We start from the raw sequence: 14,461 nt of genomic DNA on the forward strand, positions 1-14,461 counted from the left end.
GATTGTGGCCTGGGATACCCTGTCTGTGTGCGGGGGACCTGAGGACCCCTTATAGGTGAGTTGATGCTTTGGGAGGGTTTGGGGGACGCGTTGGAAGGTCAAGAGATTGGGGCAGCTTTTAAAAATGGTATCTCCTTCTACACTGAGGACGGAGCTCCTCAGAAAATGGGACTGAGTGCAACCTAGTTGGAGCGTTGCCCACTGAGGCCGTGTATCTACCCAAATAGGCGTTCAAAAGCGTGGTGTTTCTTGGTGCTCCGAGCGCTGGGAAACAACCCTCTAAATGCGGTTGTAACGGGACTCTGTTCCCATTCGGGTAGATTGCGCCCTGTATGTCTTCAAGAAGGAGTTAGATATAGCTTTCCAGGCTAAAGGTATCAATTCATATGGGGGGAAGGCAGGAAGAGTGTATTGAGTTGGATGATCTGCCATGTTAATAATGAATGGTGGGGCAGGCTCAAAAGGCCAATGGCTTCCTCCTGCTCCTATTTTCAGTCACATCATTATTTTGTTTTAGCAACAGAAAGTTATATCGTTTGCCAGTAGTGGCAGACTATTGAAATTAATTTGTGCAATTATAGCTTTGTGGGTGCAGAAACTATACATTTGACATGATCCAAAAACATATTGGCCATCGCTGCCAGTGAGAACAGAGAATTTGGTGCTCAGCCAAACCTCCATTCACTGCAGCGGGACTGGAGATGCCGCTGTTGAGAATGGCTGGAGAATTCTGGTCATGATCTATAGTGGTAAGAATGTTAATTATTTATTATTAATTATTATTGTGAATTATTTATTAGTTACCACTAACTTGAGTGCACTGTTCTGTGATAGATGTCTTTGGCTTCACCTTTCTACCACAGTATAGAACTTTGTCAAACAGGTTGAGTGTCAACCTGCAAACTTTTCCACCATAAACTAATGACAGGTGGTAAGAGCAGGAGAGATTCCTACTCAGCCATGTGATGGAATGAATGTTGGAGCCTCTATTTTCGCTATCTCTGGCTCCAGACTACAACTTGCATGTAAAAGTGCATTGCCACAGCAACTCTGACTCCCTTATTGAACTGAAACACACCCAGGTTCTGTAAAAACTTCAGAAGGAGCAGATCTCCAGGCCTATGCCGATCCTACCACAAATGAACTCTGAGGGAAATTCACATTGTCCTTAATTTCTGGAGGCAAAACCAGACAAGATTCACTGGCATGTGTAGTTTCTACTTTAGTAAAAGGATGGGCCCTCTATCTATCATGGCTGTAATAGGACCATTGCCAGAAATCCCAACATGGGTTGAAGGATCTCCCTCATTTGTAATTTCCTTCTGACCCACAGGCTCTTTTTAGGCATTATTACTGCAATTAATTTATTCTATCCCTTTGATTAACAGTCTGTCGAATCTTGCTTAGTTTCTGAAACTGATATGGTCATTATACTTTTCTACAAACTATAAGCTGCATTCAGAACTGTTGGCCTAGAAGTTGGATCATGCTGTGGCAGCATTACAGGTGTAGTACAGGCCCCTAAGAGTCCAATATAGTCAGCGGCAAGCATTCATTCTGCCACAGAAGGACTCTGCTCACCATTTAGGTAAACGCTCTCTGTAGGCGCTCATGGCACATGTCTGAAATATGTGCAAATATGGGGATGTTTATTGCACGTTATGCAAAATTAGATGATGTAAAACCGCCAAATGCAGTGCACACAGTGAAGTTAACATTCCCAGGCACCTGGCAGTTAATGAGACCATTGAGCCCATCACCAATAAAGTAAGTTTTTCTTGTACTTGCCTTACTGTGCAGCGAGGGAACAGGAATGATTCCTCCCAGATCTACGTTTCATTCTATTGGCAACCACTTGGGTTCCCTCCCACTTGCATCCCTCCCATCAATTTTCTTCAGGATCTTGGACACCTGTCAATCATGGTACCTCCCAGGGGAAATTTCCCCTAGAGTTAAAATTGGCACTGTCCACTCACTGGCAACATACAAATTCTCATGGTCCTCATTAGGCATATGTAACATATGCTGCAACCAACTGGACACCAATTCTGGCATGATCTATTTTCTAGGCCATTATCATGTTTTTAACTACTTTTCAAAGTTACACAAGAATTTAACATTTTATCCTTACTTATTGGGCACACAGTTACCTTGATAGTATTGAAAATGCTGTATCCAATGGAGACACTTTATTACTTGAAAATATTAGTGAGACAGTGGAGCCAGTCCTGGATGCTCTCTTGGGAAGAAACACCATCAAAAAGGGAAAGTAAGATTTGCTGTAATATATTCTTTTGATTTTATTTATTTGTGGACACCGGGGCAGTTTTAGCATTTTTGACTAGCTTTGAGTGAATAAAATTGCCTGGCATGCTCTGCAGATTATGGTACTTCAACATTAAAAGATGTTGCGATTATATTTTTTAACTCTAAAATTTAAATTAATCATTTCAACTCTAACAGTTGTTCTTTGGTCAACACAGAGATAGATCTATGACACATTGGCTTTCTGATTTTAAGAGCTACGCCGATAGATGCACAACAATATTTGATACACTTCATATTGTGCAACAGTTAGAACAGGAAAACCCAACTAAAAAAGGACAAATCCTCCTGGAGCTGGCAGCTTGCAGCATATGCCAATTGTTAGCTGTTTCCCTGCCACTTTTAGCTTGAGAGAAACTTGGTGAAAGTGTGAACTGACGACAGCATGGGAAGGGCAATGGAGCATTTGGGACCTCAGTGAATGGGGTGACTCTCCATAACAAAGATTTTAGTGTCGAGAAAGAAAAGGAATAATGTATGAGGAGGGTGAATAGACTCAAATCAGGTATAAAAAGAGAATTGAAGAGTGGAAAAGAAAGGGATTTACCAGGTGAAAAAAAATAGAAAAAGTAAGTTTTTAATTATTTTGGAATTAATTCCATGCTAATAAAAAATTGAACAGTTTATATTGCTCCATTTCTGAACCAGAGAGCTTGACTTGCATTGAATTAACAATTTCCTCATCATTAAAATGGTACTTCAATTCTTAATTATTAATCCTAACCTTCTGCAGCAATTTGACTGGAAGAATCTAGCAATTTCAGGGGCTGGTTTAGCACAGGGCTAAATCGTTGGCTTTGAAAGCAGACCAAGACAGGCCAGCAGCATGGTTCAACTTCCATACCAGCCTCCCCGAACAGAGGGCAGAATGTGGCAACTAGGGGCTTTTCATAGTAACTTCATTTGAAGCCTACTTGTGACAATAAGTGATTTTCATTTCATTTTTTTTCATTTCTTAAAAACAGCAGGGAGATGTTGGGTGGGATTCTCTGGCTGCGACCAGAAATTCCCACCTGATGTCAATGAACCTTTACATTATCATGTCCCGCCCGTGGCGATCTTGCGGCGGGTGGGGTGGAAGAATCCAGCCTGTTGTTTGTGCAAAGCAAATGGTGGAGTGGAAGGAAACCTTTATCCCATCTGATACCTGAATAATACAGCCAACCAAGAGAAAAACCCATACAATTGGCTCTTTAACAAGCTCAAGCTGGGCTTCTGATTTATGCACCTTCTTGCCCCATGTGCCCACTTGCCTTGTGTAATAATTAAGACTGGTGTGATGACGTTGTGTTGTTGATCTGCTGTCATCACATATTTTACATTTGCATGGAGAGCGTGGAGTGGGGGCCCTGACTTACAGCCATAAAACCAATCTACACCTTTGTTGGACTGTTTCCTGAGCCACCTTCAATGATAAGACCCCTTCTCAGAAAACTGGAATTGGACAGAGTTGGATAGTGCATGCAACACTTATTTGCCATCTGAAATTTGCAATTAAGACCCAACAACTTGCTTTCCTATCCATCTTTGTACTGTTAACAATTTTAGCTACAATACCTTCAGTCCCATCATCCAATTCATTAATATAGATTGCTGGAGTTTCAAATATTAACATTGATCCTTATGGCACCCAACCTAGTTGCAGTTTCTCAATTTGAAATGTATGAATCCTGATAGATGGTCATGGAGAGGGTGGGTGACAAGTTTGAGATGTAACTGCAAGGGTCTCTTGGTTGTGTATTGAGGGTAATGGAGGGTGTGTGTATATGGCTTTCATTACTCCAGTCAATGCAGCATGTCTTCATGCACATGGATTGATTAACAAGAGGATCATTCCACTATGGTTATCCAAATTGGGCTTCACCATGGTAGGCTGGAGAGAGGCTGGGGTAGACCAATGCTTAGTGGTGCGCCACAAGCTAAGATGGCGGAGGACAAAGGGCCTGTTCTGCCCACCCAGTGGTCAACAGAGCAGTTGGTGGAATTTCTGAATGCTACGTTCGGCCAGCAAAGGAAGGAGGCCCTGTAGGGCCTGGCCAAGGTGGTGAAGCCGGTTAAAGTAGATATTGAGAGAGTGGAGCAGAGGCTGGAGTCCCAGGACCGGGCGATCTAGAAAGTGGAGGAGAGGTTGGGGGAGCACGAGGAGCAGCTTGCCTCGTGGTGGCCGAGGTGGGGGCAATGCGGGAAATGCAGGAGAGACTGAAGGAGAAGGTGAAGGATCTGGAGAATCGCTCCAGAAGACAAAATTTGAGGATCGTGGGGATGCCCAAAGGCATCGAAGGTATGTGGCCAAAATGCTGGAGCAGTCGATGGGGGAGGGGGCCTTTGACTGGCCCCTGGAGGCCGACCGAGCGCACTGATGCGGAGGCCGCAAGCGGGCAAGGCGCCAAGAGCCATGGTGGTTCGGTTGCACCACTTTTTGGATAAGGAGAAGATTCTGCGGTGGGCGAGGCAGACAAGGAAGTGCACCTGGGAGGGGAACTAGCTGAGGGTGTATCAAGACCTGGGTGCAGAACTGGCGAAGAGAAGGGCTGGGTATAATTGGGTCAAGGCTGCTCTCTTCAAGAAGTGGGTGAAATTTGGAGTGCTCTACCCAACCCGCCTCTTGGTGACTTTCCAGAAGCGAGAATATTATTTTGGTACGCCAGAGGAGGCAATGGAGTTTCTGAGGGACAATGGGCTGGCAGGAGAAGGAGGGCATTGAACTTTAGAGGAGCTTGTGATGAGGTTTGTTTGTTCTTGGGAAGCTTTTCCCCTTGAATTGTTCCTTTGGTTTTGATGGGGGGGTGTTTGGAGGGCAGGTCCTTCTGATGGGGGGAATATCAAGGGTGAGTGCACCTTTTCTATTTTGGGGGTGGTGGGGGGAGAGTGTGGATGGGGATGGGGGCAGGGGGAGCAAAGGGGGTAGGGGGTTTGGTGGCCTTTGGCTTGGGCTGCCATGCCAGCTGGGCGGGCTAATTAACAGGAGTGCAGTGGGGGTTGTCAGGAGGTAGGCACAGGGGAGGGGGATGGGGTTGATGTACTGTTTGGGAGAGAGGGAAGGGGGAGGGGCTGCTGACAAGGTGTGGTTGCTGTGGTGCATGATGGTGGACATCCGAGTAGGGCCAGGAGGATCACGTAACATGGGGGGGCGCTGGCTCAAAAAAGGTTATGGTCTATCGGCAGGGGAAGGGAACGGGGAGCCCCCCAACCAGGCTGATCATGTGGAATGTGAGGGGGTTGAATGGGCCAGTCAAACAGTCACGTATGTTCGCGCTCCTGAGGAATCTGAAGGCAGACCTGGCCTTTTTGCAAGAGACGCACTTGAAGATAGGAGATCAGACAAGGTTGAGGAAAGGATGGATAGGGTAGATGTTCCACTCAGGAATGGACATGAAGATGAGGGGCTGGCGGTGCTGGTGGCATTCGAGTGGGGAATATTGGGGCCAATTTTAGGGGGAGGTTCGTGATGGTTAGTGGGAAACTGGAGGGGATGTTGGTAGTCCTCGTAAATGTTTATGTCCCAAATTGGGATGGCCTGTTGTGCCACTGGGTGGCATTCGGCGCATTATGGGGATTTTGGAGGACTCTCTGGTACAAGCTGAACATGGGAAAGAGCGAGGTGTTCCCGATTGAGACCAGAGGGCAGGAGAGGATGTTAGGGGAGTTGCTGTTTAAGGTAGTGGCAAGGTTTAGATACCTGGGCATTCAGTTGACGCGGGGTTTGGCGCAGCTGCACAAGTTAAATTTGACTCAGTTGGTGGAGCAGATGAAGGGGGACTTCAAGAAATGGGATGTAGTGCCACTGTCGTTGGCGGGATGGGTGCAAACAGTAAAGATGCCTGTGCTGCGAACGTTCCTCTTCGCATTTCCACTGGATGCGAAGTTTCGGGGGTGGCGGCAGGCAGGGATTGAGCGATTTGGGGATCTGTTTGGAGGGGGAAGTTTTGCTAAATTAGAGGAACTGGAGGAAGAGTATGAGCTGCCCAGGGGGAATGGTTCAGGTACTTGTCGGGTTGGGATTTTGTGAAGAGAGAAGTGCTGTCCTTTCCCGGGTTGCCGCCCTTGGGTTGTAAGACAAGGTGCTGTCGAAGAGGGAGATAGAGGAGGGGAAGGTGTCAGAGGTCTACAAGAAGCTGATGGATTGGGAAGAGGTCCCGATGGGGGATATAAAACGGAGGTGGGAGAAGGAGCTGAGTGGAGATGTGGAGGCCGGGACATGGGCTGAGACCCTGCAAAGGGTGAATGTGTCCTCGTCGTGTGCGAGGCTGAGCCTTATTCATTTTTAAGTAATGCACAGGGCACATATGACGGCTGCACGGATGAGTAGGTTTTTTGAGGGAGTAGAGAATAGGTGCGGGCAGTGCGCAGGGAGGCCCGCAAATCATGTCCACATGTTTTGGGCATGTCCGAAGCTAAAGGGGTTCTGGAAGGGGTTTGAGGACGTAATGTCCAAGGTGTTGGGGGTAAAGGTGGACCCGAGTCCAGAGGTAGCAATATTTGGGGTGTCGGAAGATCCTGGAGTCCAGGCAGCGACAGAGGCAGATGTCTTGACCTTTGCCTCCCTGATAGCCCGGAGACGGATCTTACTTGGGTGGAGGGACTCAGAGCCGCCAAAAGCGGGGGTGCGGATGAATGACCTGGCAGAATTCCTGAGGCTGGAGAAGGTCAAGTTCGTCTTGAGGGGGTCAATTGATGGGTTCGCTCGGAGGTCGAAGCTGTTTATTGACTTCTTTAAGGAGGATTGAGGAGTCAGCAAAAGGGGAGGGGGAGAGGGTGGTGGTAAGGGGGTTAAAATGGGGAAGGCAGGACAGGAAGAGGGGGCATTATTGGGGAGCGGGGGGGCGTGGGTGTGGATTATTTATAATGTTGTATAATTTTACTTCTGCTTTGGTTTGTTTTTTATGAAAATGCCTGAATAAAATATTTTTTTGGAAAAAGGATATTCCAGAATGTGTTTTATTGCATGTGCCAGCTTCTCAATGAAGTCCTGCATCCACAAGGACTGGAAGGCAATCCCATACTGGTGGCAAAAAGGTGACGGTGGCCCTAAACATCTTTGCCAGTGGCCCCTTACAATGCTTTACAGGGGACCTGAGCAGGATTTTCCAATCTGCCACACTCAAGTGCATCCAGAAGATATCCAAAGCCCTCTTCAGAAGAGTCCCTGATTCTGCAAAATTCTATATGATTCTTAGAATGTTTGCTGCATTCGCAGACTGTACACATGTGGTGCTGAGAGCTCCCCAGGATCAGCCAGCTGCATTTTCATTCATGCCATTTTCAGCTGGTACGTGATCACACCAAACAAATCCTTCATGTTTATGTGCAATACCCAGCAAGCTTTCACATTCTCAGCCATTCGCAAGTGCCATAAGTGCCGAAGAAAGGCCACACATGCTTCAACATGGACCACCACTGAGCAGATGATAGGCCTCCTGAAAATGAGACTCTATTGTTTTGACTGCAGAAACAGAGCACTTCTGTATTCCATACAGGGAGTGTCCAGGATTACTGTGTATGCTGTGCCCTGCCCAACCTCACTCAGCAAAGAGGGGGATGTATTTGTAGAGGGAGATATGGAGAACCATGATGTCTCCTCCATCTATGAGGAAGGGGAAGGAGATGGCGATGATGAGGGCCAGGATTTTATGTGTGCACAGACAGACATAGAACATAGAACAATACAGCGCAGTACAGGCCCTTCGGCCCACGATGTTGCACCGAAACAAAAGCCATCTAACCTACACTATGCCATTATCATCCATATGTTTATCCAATAAACTTTTAAATGCCCTCAATGTTGGCGAGTTCACTACTGTAGCAGGTAGGGCATTCCACGGCCTCGCTACTCTTTGCGTAAAGAACCTACCTCTGACCTCTGTCCTATATCTATTACCCCTCAGTTTAAAGTTATGTCCCCTCGTGCCAGCCATTTCCATCCGCGGGAGAAGGCTCTCACTGTCCACCCTATCCAACCCCCTGATCATTTTGTATGCCTCTATTAAGTCTCCTCTTAACCTTCTTCTCTCCAACGAAAACAACCTCAAGTCCATCAGCCTTTCCTCATAAGATTTTCCCTCCATACCAGGCAACATCCTGGTAAATCTCCTCTGCACCCGCTCCAAAGCCTCCACGTCCTTCCTATAATGCGGTGACCAGAACTGTACGCAATACTCCAAATGCGGCCGTACCAGAGTTCTGTACAGCTGCAACATGACCTCCCGACTCCGGAACTCAATCCCTCTACCAATAAAGGCCAACACTCCATAGGCCTTCTTCACAACCCTATCAACCTGGGTGGCAACTTTCAGGGATCTATGTACATGGACACCTAGATCCCTCTGCTCATCCACACTTTCAAGAACTTTACCATTAGCCAAATATTCCGCATTCCTGTTATTCCTTCCAAAGTGAATCACCTCACACTTCTCTACATTAAACTCCATTTGCCACCTCTCAGCCCAGCTCTGCAGCTTATCTATATCCCTCTGTAACCTGCTACATCCTTCCACACTATCGACAACACCACCGACTTTAGTATCGTCTGCAAATTTACTCACCCACCCTTCTGCGCCTTCCTCTAGGTCATTGATAAAAATGACAAACAGCAACGGCCCCAGAACAGATCCTTGTGGTACTCCACTTGTGACTGTACTCCATTCTGAACATTTCCCATCAACCACCACCCTCTGTCTTCTTTCAGCTAGCCAATTTCTGATCCACATCTCTAAATCACCCTCAATCCCCAGCCTCCGTATTTTCTGCAATAGCCTACCGTGGGGAACCTTATCAAACGCTTTGCTGAAATCCATATACACCACATCAACTGCTCTACCCTCATCTACCTGTTCAGTCACCTTCTCAAAGAACTCAATAAGGTTTGTGAGGCATGACCTACCCTTCACAAAGCCATGCTGACTATCCCTGATCATATTATTCCTATCTAGATGATTATAAATCTTGTCTCTTATAATCCCCTCCAAGACTTTACCCACTACAGACGTGAGGCTCACCGGTCTATAGTTGCCGGGGTTGTCTCTGCTCCCCTTTTTGAACAAAGGGACCACATTTGCTGTCCTCCAGTCCTCTGGCACTATTCCTGTAGCCAATGGTGACATAAAAATCAAAGCCAAAGGTCCAGCAATCTCTTCCCTGGCCTCCCAGAGAATCCTGGGATAAATCCCATCAGGTCCCGGGGACTTATCTATTTTCAGCCTGTCCAGAATTGCCAACACCTCTTCCCTACGTACCTCAATGCCATCTATTCTATTAGCCTGGGGCTCAGCATTCTCCTCCACAACATTATCTTTTTCCTGAGTGAATACTGACGAAAAATATTCATTTAGTATCTCACCTATCTCTTCAGACTCCACACACAATTTCCCATCCCTGTGCTTGACTGGTCCTACTCTTTCCCTAGTCATTCGCTTATTCCTGACATACCTATAGAACGCTTTTGGGTTTTCCTTGATCCTTCCTGCCAAATACTTCTCATGTCCCCTCCTTGCTCGTCTTAGCTCTCTCTTTAGATCCTTCCTCGCTACCTTGTAACTATCCATCGCCCCAACTGAAACTTCACACCTCATCTTCACATAGGCCTCCTTCTTCCTCTTAACAAGAGATTCCACTTCCTTGGCAAACCACGGTTCCCTCGCTCGACGCCTTCCTCCCTGCCTGACCGGTACATACTTATCAAGAACACGCAGTAGCTGATCCTTGAACAAGCCCCACTTATCCAGTGTGCCCAACACTTGCAGCCTACTTCTCCACCTTATCCCCCCAAGTCACGTCTAATGGCATCGTAATTGCCCTTCCCCCAGCTATAACTCTTGCCCTGCGGTGTATACTTATCCCTTTCCATCATTAACGTAAACGTCACCGAATTGTGGTCACTGTCCCCAAAGTGCTCTCCTACCTCCAAATCCAACACCTGGCCTGGTTCATTACCCAAAACCAAATCCAACGTGGCCTCGCCTCTTGTTGGCCTGTCAACATATTGTTTCAGGAAACCCTCCTGCACACACTGTACAAAAAATGACCCATCTATTGTACTCGAACTATATCTTTTCCAGTCAATATTTGGAAAGTCTCCCATAATAACTACCCTGTTACTTTCGCTCTTATCCAGAATCATCTTCGCCATCCTTTCCTCTACATCCCTAGAACTATTAGGAGGCCTATAAAAAACTCCCAACAGGGTGACCTCTCCTTTCCTGTTTCTAACTTCAGCCCATACTACCTCGGAAGATGAGTCCCCATCTAGCATCCTCTCCGCCACCGTAATACTCCTCTTGACTAGCAGCGCCACACCTCCCCCTCTTTTGCCTCCTTCTCTGAGCTTACTAAAACACCTAAACCCCGGAACCTGCAACATCCATTCCTGTCCCTGCTCTATCCATGTCTCCGAAATGGCCACAACATCGAAGTCCCAGGTACCAACCCATGCTGCCAGTTCCCCTACCTTGTTTCGTATACTCCTGGCATTGAAGTAGACACACTTCAAACCACCTACCTGAACACTGGCCCCCTCCTACGACGTCAAATCTGTGCTCCTGACCTCTATACTCTCATTCTCCCTTACCCTAAAACTACAATCCAGGTTCCCATGCCCCTGCTGCATTAGTTTAAACCCCCCCAAAGAGCACTAACAAATCTCCCCCCCAGGATATTTGTGCCCCTCAGGTTCAGATGTAGACCATCCTGTCTGTAGAGGTCCCACCTTCCCCAGAAAGAGCCCCAGTTATCCAGAAATGTAGATAGAATCAATAGATGGGAGAAATTTAGTTCATAAACTAACTGTTCTAACTTGTAAAATATAATAATTAATAATTTAATGCACATTTAGGTATATCTACATAGGAGATAAAGAAATTGAATATCATCCCAACTTCAGAATGATACTTCAGACCAAATATTTTAATCCTCATTTCAAACCAGAAATGCAAGCTCAGTGTACTTTGATTAATTTCCTTGTAACAAGAGATGGCTTGGAAGATCAGCTACTGGCCGCTGTCGTTGCTAAAGAACGGCCTGATTTAGAAGAGCTGAAGGTATATTTTAGATAGATAAATAGACAGAAATATATATGACACATGACACATATATTGTCACAATGGTGCATTTCTCATGACATTACTCATTTAGTTAAAGGATATATTATCTTATACTATTAATATAGATTACATATCAGAGTCATTTATTTATGGTAATATAATCGTGATTTTTTTATTATTAGAGTTTTTATAGGACTTTATGGGACTTTGCATTCAATATGATTTTGTTCTTATCTCTGTGGAAAATTGTAACGGGGAACAGATACACCATAAATTGTGATTCAGCACAAGTTGCTGGTTGCTGTTACCACATCATAACAATGATATCTTATACTTTTTTAAAAATATATTTTTATTCTCCTTTTTCACATTTTCTCCCACATTTACACCCATCAACAATAAACAATAATCAGCAAGATATGTCAATCCCCATAATAACAACGATCCCATCCGCCCACCAACCCCCAAACATCAGCCCACATGTTTACATAAACAAATGACAAAAAGGAATCAGGGATTACCCGTAGTCACCCTTAATCTACACAGCCCCCTCCCCCCCACCCACCCCCCCCCCCCCCAACTAATGTTCGATGTTATCCAGTTCTTGAAAGTGCATAATAAATAGTGCCCATGACTTGTAGAACCCCTCCGAGCTTCCCCTCAGTTCAAACTTAACCTTCTCATGGGTCAAATATTCCAACAGGTCCCCCCGCCACGCCAGGGCACTGGGTGGAGAGGCTGCTCTCCATCCCAGCAGGATCCGCCTTCGGGCGATCAACGAGGCGAAGGCTATGAAATCTGCCTCCGCTCCCGTTTCCAACCATGGCTGGTCCAACACCCCGAATATAGCCTCCTGGGGACACGGGTCCAGTTTCACGACGGCGCGGAACGTCGAGGTTCACGACGGCGCGGAACGGCCCCGGTCCCGACCGATTCAGGCCCTGACAATGGGCCAGGATCGGGGCCGCGTCATCTACATGCGCCAGGCCTTGTCGCCTGCGTAAAAGCGGCGCCACATAGATGACGCGGCCGGCGCCGCATAACGGGCGTCATCCGCGCATGCGTGGTTGCCGTCCTCTCTAAGTCCGCCCCGCAAGAAGATGGTGGACGGAACTTGCGGGGCCGCAGAAGGAAGGAGGTCCTCCTTCAGAGAGGACGGCCCGACGATTGGTGGGCACCGATCGCGGGCCACCCCACATTCCAGGTAAAGCCCGGTGCAGGATCCCCCCTCGCCCCCCCACAGGCCGCCCCCCCCCCAGCGTTCACGCACCGTCCATGACTGCAGCGACCAGGGACGTCATTCTCCGACCTCCCAGCGGGTCGGAGAATGGCCGTTCGCCGCCGTGAATCCTGCCCCCGCCGGTTGCCGAAGTCTCCGGTACCGGATATTCGGCGGGGGCGGGAATCGGGCCGCGCCGGTTGGCGGGCCCCCCCGCTCGATTCTCCGGCCCGGATGGGCCGAAGTCCCGTCGATAAATTGCCTGTCCCGCCGGCGTAAATTAAAGTACCTATTTACCGGCGGGACAAGGCGGCGTGGGCGGGGTCCTGGGGGGGGGCGCGGGGCGATCTGACCCCGGGGGGTGCCCCCACGGTGGCCTGGCCCGCGATCGGATACACCGATCCGCGGACGGGCCTGTGCCGTGGGGGCACTCTTTCCCTTCCGCCTCTGCCACGGTCTCCACCATGGCGGAGGCGGAAGAGACTCTCCCCACTGCGCATGCACAGGAAACTGTCAGCGGCCGCTGACGCTCCCGTGCATGCGCCGCCCCGACATGTCATTTCCGCGCCAGCTGGCGGGGCAACAAAGGCCGTTTCCGCCAGCTGGCGGGGCGGAAATTCCTCCGGCGCAGGCCTAGCCCCTCAATGTTGGGGCTCGGCCCCCAAAGATGCGGAGCATTCCGCACCTTTGGGGCGACACGATGCCCGTCTGATTGGCGCCGTTTTGGGCGCCAGTCGGCGGACATCGCGCCGTTTGGGGAGAATTTCGCCCCAGGTGTGGACGGCGCTGGGGGGAACCCGCTGTTTTGGCCTGGCTGCTCGGCCCATCCGGGCCTCAGAATAGCGGGGGTGCCGGAGAATCGCCATTTTGGGTGTCTCCGGCGATTCTCCGGCCTGCGGCCCGCGAAACCCGACCGGGCCGTTCCCGCCGCTTGGGAGAATCACGGGAGGGCGTCGGACCAGAGTCCCCGGAAATTTTGGCGGCCCAGGCGATTCTCCCAACCGGCGTGGGAGTGGAGAATCGCGCCCCCTGAATATTTCCCCGGAGCTATCGGGAGCGGCGCTGTTGCAAGTGCCTTCAGCCCCCACCCCCTGCACAAACTCTCCTCCATTCTGACCCACTGAGAATCAACCCCTCTGACCCAGCTCCGCATTTTCTCCACGTTCGCCGCCCAGTAGTAGTACAACAGGTTCGGGAGACCCAAACCCCCTGCCTGCCTTCCCCTCTGTAGCTGCACCTTTCTCACTTACTGGGCGAAATTCTCCCCCAACGGCGGGATGCCCGCCGACTGGCGCCAAAGCCGGCGCAAATCAGACGGGCATCGCGCCGGCAAAAAGGTGCGGAAGTCTCCGCATCTTTGGCGGCCTAGCCCCAACATTGAGGGGCTAGGCCGACGCCGGAGGGATTTCCGCCCCGCCAGCTGGCGGAAATGGCGTTTGTTGCCCCGCCAGCTGGCGCGGAAATGCGGCGCATGCGCGGGAGCGTCAGCGGCCGCTGTCAGTTTCCCCGCACATGCGCGGGAGCGTCAGCGGCCGCCGAAAGTTTCCCCCGCATGCGCAGTGGGGAGAGTCTCTTCCGCCTCCGCCATGGTGGAGGCCGTAGCGGAGGCGGAAGGGAAAGAGTGCCCCCTCGGCACAGGCCCGCCCGCGGATCGGTGGGCCCCGATCGCGGGCCAGGCCACCGTGGGGGCACCCCCCGGGGTCAGATCGCCCCGCGCCCCCCCCCAGGACCCCGGAGCCCGCCCACGCTGCCTGGTCCCGCCGGTAAATACCAGGTTTGATTTACGTCGGCGGGACAGGCAGTTTCTGGGCGGTACTTCGGCCCATCCGGGCCGGAGAATCCAGCGGGGGGTCCCGCCAACCGGCGCGGCTGGATTCCCGCC

At 49.6% G+C, this 14,461-nt stretch overlaps 1 protein-coding gene across 1 annotated transcript in view; it reads left to right on the top strand.

Moving 5' to 3' along the window:
• LOC140395604 (dynein axonemal heavy chain 17-like) overlaps nucleotides 1-14,461 on the top strand; it is an 896,966-nt gene that overhangs the window by 762,014 nt on the left and 120,491 nt on the right. The window contains exons 65-66 of the mRNA XM_072483576.1: nucleotides 2,147-2,269; nucleotides 11,153-11,357. Of these exons, the coding sequence (XP_072339677.1) occupies nucleotides 2,147-2,269; nucleotides 11,153-11,357 (328 nt within the window). The remainder of the gene's footprint in view (nucleotides 1-2,146; nucleotides 2,270-11,152; nucleotides 11,358-14,461) is intronic.

This window comes from Scyliorhinus torazame, chromosome 18 (assembly GCF_047496885.1).
Source record: "Scyliorhinus torazame isolate Kashiwa2021f chromosome 18, sScyTor2.1, whole genome shotgun sequence".
NCBI lineage: Eukaryota > Metazoa > Chordata > Chondrichthyes > Carcharhiniformes > Scyliorhinidae > Scyliorhinus > Scyliorhinus torazame.